The 6638-nt window shown below is 62.3% G+C and overlaps 1 protein-coding gene across 6 annotated transcripts; it reads right to left on the bottom strand.

Annotated features, from left to right (window-relative positions):
- Window positions 1–77: 77 nt before the first annotated feature.
- Window positions 78–5703, bottom strand: MUS81 (MUS81 structure-specific endonuclease subunit). 6 transcript variants are annotated; one of them, XR_004680750.1, is made up of 16 exons: window positions 5300–5703; window positions 5082–5211; window positions 4760–4845; window positions 4111–4209; window positions 3943–4011; window positions 3686–3771; window positions 2998–3138; window positions 2707–2802; window positions 2494–2615; window positions 2303–2400; window positions 1626–1742; window positions 1432–1527; window positions 1136–1152; window positions 957–1060; window positions 337–420; window positions 78–244 (listed from the first exon to the last, which is right to left on the bottom strand). XR_004680750.1 is itself a non-coding variant. In XM_035013281.1 (16 exons), the coding sequence occupies exons 1-16, from the start codon at window positions 5432–5434 to the stop codon at window positions 178–180; spliced, it is 1659 nt and encodes a 552-aa protein (XP_034869172.1). In that variant the 5' UTR covers window positions 5435–5702; the 3' UTR covers window positions 78–177. The 6 variants fall into 6 exon arrangements, 4 of the variants coding, with proteins under 4 accessions (XP_034869172.1, XP_034869173.1, XP_034869174.1 ...); XM_035013281.1 differs by having other exon boundaries at window positions 1136–1264; window positions 5300–5702; XM_035013282.1 differs by lacking the exon at window positions 4111–4209 and having other exon boundaries at window positions 1136–1264; window positions 5300–5702.
- Between the last annotated feature and the right edge of the window lie 935 nt (window positions 5704–6638).

Below are 6638 nucleotides of genomic sequence, written 5' to 3'. Positions count from 1 at the left end.
TGCTGGTCTCCCCAGTTCCCGCCTGGACACTTCACAAGGCCGCTGGGGCCTGGCATCACCTCCATAATACACAAAGCTGCAAATACTTATATTTTTATTGTAGCCCAACAGATTCTGATTAAAAGGCTGGCTGGCCTGTGAAGGTGGGCGGGGGTGGAGTCAGCCTCGTGGCACAGCTCAGGTCAGGGGGCCGTAGCAGCAGTAGAGTTGGGAGAAGGTCCTGCTCAGAGCGGGCCCCAGATTCCTGCACAAAGAGAGAGGCAGGTGAGGGTCAGGCCGTGGGCCAGAGCACCCCAGCCTCAGCCACTCCCTCTGGGCTCTTTTCCTTGCCGTCACCTCTGCAGCGGGCCACACTTGATGGTGCTCAGCAGCATGTCCTGTTCCTTGGGGCTGGCACAGGCGTCATAGGCGGCCAGCAGGCTGGGGGTGGGGTGGGGTGTTTGAGTTTCTAAAGCTTGACAATAGCACGCAGCTGGCCCACTCTGGGTGGCTGGGCCCCCATTAGGGGAGACAGGCAGAAGAGGTCAGCATGGGGTAGGGGAGTCGGAACCGCTGCTGCACTTCCTGAGCCTGGCATTCAAGGTCCTATTCCATCCAGCTCACCATCCCTTCATGCAGCGGCAAATGTGCCCCAGGTATGGCCATCTTTGGCCCCGTCTTCATGGCCCAACCCCCTCCTCCAGAAGCCTTCTCTGCTGCACCAGGTGGCGGGTCCCCCTCCCTCCTGTAGCCTCCCCTAGTGGCTGAGATCCCGTCTGGTCCGCCTGGTCCATCTGGTCCGAGCTGGCTCTGTCTGCCTTAACCACCTGACCTCCGTGACCTCAGTCAGGCCTGTCCATCTCTGGGTCTGTCCAGCCCTGGCAGGGCCAGACCCCTGCACAAAGCATAGGTAGAGCCGAATTCCACGCAGGTAGGGCAGGGGCAGGGGACCCCCGGGGAGCTCGGTGGGGGCCTACCTGGCAGGGGTGCCGTACTGGTCCACTATGGCTGCTGCCTTCTCCCCACTCACCCCGCGCACCTGCATCAGCTGCCGGGCGAACACCTCCCGCACAGACTGGGCCTGGCGTGGGGGAGGACTGTATCAGGAGTGGGCCAGGGCTGGGCCGCGTAAGGAGGCACTGGGTGGAGGCAGTACCTTGTTCTTGATGGCTCCTGCGTTGAAGTCATTGAAGGTGAGGAGTGAGCAGAGAGGATTTGGGGAGGACCCAGGCCTTGAGTCAGGGTCCCCTGAGGGTTCCCAGGGGCGACTGCGGAGGGTACGGCCCTGAGGGAAGAGGGAACTGAGGCCAGGACAGAGCTCTAGGGGACCAGCCCCCCAGCCAGTCCTTGCCGAATCCTAGGCCTCCATGGGCCAGCCTGAAAAACAGGGCTCTTGCTCACTTCACTTCCTCGGGGGGAGCATAGGGCCCAGGGACACGGGCGCCTGCTCACCTGGTAGAGTCTCTGCAGGCCCTGAGTCAAGAGGGCCAGGTAGGCAGCTGACTCCTTAATGTCCGCCGTGCGCTTCACGAAGAAGCCATCGATGACCTGGGGAAGAGGAACCCACCCAAAAGAGGAAGGGGACTCCTGGCTGGAGCCACGAACCGTGGGGTCCCTACCAGCCTGGCCTGGCCCTCCTGGCTCACCTGAGTGTTGGTGACAGCCTGCAGCAGCGTGCTCTCAGGAAGGCTGAGGTGGTCCGCCGAGCCGTGCTCCTCCACCAGGTACACTCGGTGGCCCAGGCCGCAGCGCTTCAGCCGGAACTGGGGTGGCAGACAGGCAGGAGGATCAGGCCTGGAGGCCCATGGGCCAGCTGTCCATCATGTCACATTCAAAATCATCACGGGACCCTGGCCCCACCAAGCCACCTCCTCGTCCTCCCTAGCTTCTCTGCCTGTTTCAGAGGGCCTCCACCTTTGCTCACACTGTTATTACCGTTGCACGGAAAAGCCTTACACTATCTCTGAATGATGTCTGTTCTCCAAACCTCTCTTGGCCTACACATGGCACGACTATGTGGTCAGCCCAGCAGCCAGCACCTACACTGAGGTCTGGGTCTTGCTTATCCCAGACTGGAGGGCCTGGCCACCCAAGGGATCTCGACTATGCTCCTCAGTCCAGCCAGTCACCCTGCGCACCTACTGTGCACCTGCAGGGGCCCTGAGGGTTCTGATCTTGGGCTGCCTGGGTGCAGCTCTAACGGGGGTGTGGCCATGGGAGCTCTGCCTTGAGGCCAGTCCGAAGTGCCCTGGACACCTCTGGGCCACGGAGGAGCCCTAGGGCAGACAGGGAACGGGGAGCATGGCGAGGCCAGTCTAGGAACCTTCTGCTCGCGGAAGCGCCCATCTATGATGCTGCTACAGAGGTCGTCCAGCCGCTTGCGCTCCACGATGTGGTCCAGGACGAGCTCCTTAGGTCTTGCTGCCGGGAGGCCAAGAAAGGTTCTGCTGGCTCGCGTCCTCCCAGCCCACCAGGCCCTGCCTCGGATACCCGCCCTCTGTCCACACCCCTTACCTGGGTCTCTGGGCCTGGTCTCTTGAGCCACCCACACAAAGTCCCCAACGTGCAGCTTGCGCACTGTGTGGGTCACATGCAGCCGCTGTAGCTCGAGGAGCAGCTCTGACCGGTGCCCCGCCCTGGAGTTGTGAGACAGGAGGCCCAGATCAGGGCAGGCCCCTGTCACCGCCGCCCCCAGCATCCTCTCCTTTGCTGCCCGCCCCCACTCACCCCTTGGCTTCGCCAACGTCCACACACAACAGCACCCTGTACTCTCCAGGCCCAAGCGCCAGTGGCGGCTGCTGGACACTCCCTTCGCTGGCGCCACTATAAGGGGCAGGGAGGTATTGGTGTGTCTGAGGCCAGAACATCAGTGCCAGGCAGTCCCCCCCCCACCGCCCCCTCCACCCCCCGCAACCCACAGGGGGTGGGGCAGCTCAGCTGTAGATGATGGAGAGAGGGCTGGCCTCATTTCTGGGACCCCTCTTGCTCCCCTGTCATGCCCCTCCTCCTCCTCCTTACAGCTCAGCAGAGGCTGCTCCTGGCACTTCTGGCTCCTCCCCAGGGGGCTCCTCTGGCCCGATGTCCACATTCAGTGAGCTCAGGCCCTCTGACTCAGCCAGCTTCTGGGCCAGCTCCAGACCCTCCGGAGTCAGTGAGTACCTGGTAGATGAACACAGATCTCCCTCTTTCACTCACACCTGGCAGGCTCTCCTGCCTGCCCCCAGCTCGGCTGGTCTCACCAGCCTTGGCAACCCTTGCACAAACAAGTCACCCCCAGGCTGTGTTCTCGTTCCTCAGATCAGCCTCCTTTGGACCTGCCCAGGGACATTTCTCAGTCTGCAACAAGCACGTCTCAGATCACCTTTCCCTCCTCTCTGGAGTGCTGCTCCTGCATCTCTCCCCACTAAATTCTAAGGTGTGTCCAAATGCTGTGTCTTCAGCAAAGCTGTTCTGCTCTTCCAATAACCTGTGGCACCCTCTCCTGCCCCCTACCTACTGCTTGGTCTCTCAGATCCTCTTGGTACTCCCACGGTATGGGCTCTTGGGAGTAAGGCCTCCCTTCCCACACCCATCTCAACAGCACGAGGCCTGCAATTTGCTGGGTGACTGTAGGGCCCCACTCAGAATGTCATGCACGTTCTCTCCCCCCACACACACTGCCCCCCCCCCCCCCCCCCGCCCCCCCCCCCCCCATAGTTGACCCCACCTGGCTGGCCGGTGTGTCCTGAGAACCAGGTTCCTGTGAAGGAGGGAGCGGAGGGCTGGCCAGGGCCGAGTACTCCCAGGGGCCACCTGTCCATAGGGGAGGAGACCCTTAGAAAGCTCCTGGTGCTACCACAGTCCAACTCCCTGGGCCCCAAACCACTGCTTGCTCCCAAGAAGAGAAGTCTCTGGTGGGCTTAGGGTCTGATCCACAGCTCCATCCTTTCACTCGGCTCCCTCCCTTCCCACCTCAGGGCTCACCTTGGGAGCTTTCGGGGCACACCTCTGCAGCAGCTCCTCCTTGGTTAGGAAGCTGTGGCCACTAGGATTCTGTAACCAAGGGAGGGTCAGTGCTGGGGCCGGCCCCCTCCAGGAGCCTCGGCCCCGCTGCCTGGGTGCTCCTGACTCCTGGGTCGGCCCCGTGCTCACCAGGTGTTCCCTGTAGAGCAGTAGCAGCACTGCGCGTGCGCCCGAGCACCGAGCCGGCCAGTAGCCGCCCAAGCCCCCTGCTTTGGGCTGGGCTGGAATCTGAAAGATACACCAAGGCTTTGGACGCAGAAACCAGTCAGCCATCGTGGACTGAATCTCTGGCAGGGCTGAGGGTCAGATTCTGTCTCGGCAGGCTACGTGGCCCGAGCAAGTCCCCCAGCCGCCTCTCGGTGTCCCTGTCTGGAAAATGGGTCTGATGATGGGACGACCTGTAAAGCTGGGCTGAGACGGTGGGAGGGTTGCGGGGGTGGGAATGGGGTGAGGGGTGTAATCTGCCTGACCCAGCCTCAGTTCTACCACTGGCTGCAGAACAGAGGTGTTAAGGCAAGAAAAGCCAGTAATAGCAATCCTCACGACTTACTGGGCTTGGCCCCCTAAATAGCCTGATCGTGGAACTCTCACCTGACTCTATTATCATTCAATATCTCCACCTACAGAGAAGAAAACTAAGTACCAGAGTAAGTCATTTGCCCAAAGCCAGGCCTCACTGGTGGCAGATCTGGACCCAGGCCTGCCAAGTCACCCAAGCCAGAAAATCTTACTCCCGGGGCTCCCACTTTCCTTTTCACTGCCCTCGCCCACTTCTCACTGGCTTGGAAGAGTCCTGGACTCTGGCAAGGGGCCCTTCCTGGGCTGGACTCTTCTCTCCAGATGGTGAACTCGGGGCATGGTCACCTGCGGGAGCAGAAGAGAGTCAGTGCCACGGAATCCAGCAGGCGGGAAGGTCTGGAACGCTGCCAGCTCCCGTTGGTAGGTGAGAGGGGTGAGGTTCGGCAAGCCAGCCACTAGCCTGAGGTCAAACAGCAACTTGGACGTGAGTGGGGAGCCTGAAGCTAAGGTATCCCAGGTGGTTATGGAGGCTGCGCCTGGGGGAGGCTCAGGGGACCACCGGCCCTGACTCTTTCGCTCACCGCCTGATGCTTCGTGCTGCTGCAGCCGCTGGTCCAGCATACGGCAGAGCCTGTCTCCGAAGTGCTGTAGGATCTTAGCTTCCTTGCCGCTGCGCAGAGGCAGTGGGTACCGCCGGAGGGAGCGCAGGGCCTGGCGAGGGCAGGGGTACCGGACTGGGTCAGGGCGGGCCTGGTTGTCTGGCTCCGCCCGCACCTGTCCGCATCGAGCCGGGACCCACCTTCTGAAACACGAATTGCGTGCGGCGCCCCCTACTGGCTGCCTCGTCCCGCCACTCGGTTAGCCAGCGTACGAAGAGCGGGTTGGGGCAAACGGGCAGCGGGCGTTTCCGGCCCAGGCGGACCGGCGCTGCCATGAGCCTCAGGGCGGGTCCTCTGGCGCGTCGCGCCCACCCGACTAGGACGCCGCCAGTTCTGGAGACGGGATTCGAACACCTGGCTCTGGAGGGTGAGGGCGGGACCTCTCCAATCACGTGGCCCCACGCGGGGCACTAACTAGAGAACAGCCTCCTCCTGCTGCCCTCCCCGCCCCTGCACTACTCTAAGTGGTTGGTGCCGAGCTCTTTCTCTCCGGCCTTTCACCCTCTCGCCCCTCCCGGCCCAAACGAGTCTTTTGGACTGGCCCCACCCAGACCGCCCCACCCCAGCCCTGACCCGCCCCTTCCTCCCATCCCAGATTCGAGAGCGGGGTCCTCTTTGTGCGGGACAGAAAGCCGACAGCGTCCCCGTGTGGCTGGGAGGGCTGGCTGGGGGTGGTGCTTAACATCAAGGAACCTGAGGCTGTCAAGTTTCAGTCTCACCTTTGCTGAGGATGCTGGAGAGAGACTGGGCTTCTGAAAAGCCCGAGAGGTGGGAGTGGGGAGGAATGAGTGCAGGTATATTTGTAGGAGGGACATCTAGAAAGGGGTACTGGGGATGAAGGTACAAAGGTAATGTAGGAGGACCTAAAGGACCCTCCGAAGGAAAGGTGATCCCGAGCTGGGGTGGTGGGAGCGGGGCGTGGAGATCCAGCAGTGGAGGAGGGGCGCGAAGTAGGGGACATTCAGGGAAGGCCAAAGCTAGGAGGACGGAGGGAACAGAGAACAAGTAGAAGGGGGACAAACAGGAGGTGCTGGGCCTCAGAGCGGGGGGGGGGGGGGGGGGGGAGAGGGGCGGGGGGGGAGTTCGGGGGGGGGAGGGGCCGGGGGGGGGGGGGGGGGGGGGTCTGAGATAGGCACGTGGTTAGATTCAGGGGAGGTAAGAGCCCGGACGAAGGTGGAAAGGGAGAACACATAGTCATTTGGAGGTGGGAGACCCTCAAGGGGGTTTAGGTTTAGGATTATGCAGAAGGGTCCCAGGTTGAGGGACACATACAGCCGAGTTCGGCTCCAGGATCTCGCCAGGGAGTTACATTCTCCCCCAGCTCTTTTACGGAAGTCGCGAAGAGCTAGTCCGGGGCCTTCGTGGAGCGGAGAGGCGGGAACTGCAGTTCCAGGCCCGCCCCTCCAGACTCCGCCCAACCGCGAACCCGCCCCCGCCCTCCCACCCCCGACCGAGCCAGCTTCGAACTCCCGCCTCCCT

Source organism: Mirounga leonina, unplaced genomic scaffold, assembly GCF_011800145.1.
Source record: "Mirounga leonina isolate KUSES-001 unplaced genomic scaffold, KU_Mleo_1.0 Mir_166, whole genome shotgun sequence".
Lineage (NCBI taxonomy): Eukaryota > Metazoa > Chordata > Mammalia > Carnivora > Phocidae > Mirounga > Mirounga leonina.
The sequence above is the reverse complement of the archived record's forward strand: the minus strand, read 5'-3'. Positions and strand labels throughout refer to the sequence as shown.

Bases quoted from the DNA above. Each gene is read 5' to 3' on its own strand.
- MUS81 (XM_035013281.1), bottom strand. From the start codon at position 5,434: ATGGCAGCGCCGGTCCGCCTGGGCCGGAAACGCCCGCTGCCCGTTTGC. The intron at 2,401-2,493 runs GTAAGGGGTGTG...GCCTCCCGGCAG, and splicing joins GACCAGGCCCAGAGACCCAG to CAAGACCTAAGGAGCTCGTC. The intron at 1,061-1,135 runs GTACTGCCTCCA...CCCCCACGCCAG, and splicing joins CAGGAGCCATCAAGAACAAG to GCCCAGTCTGTGCGGGAGGT.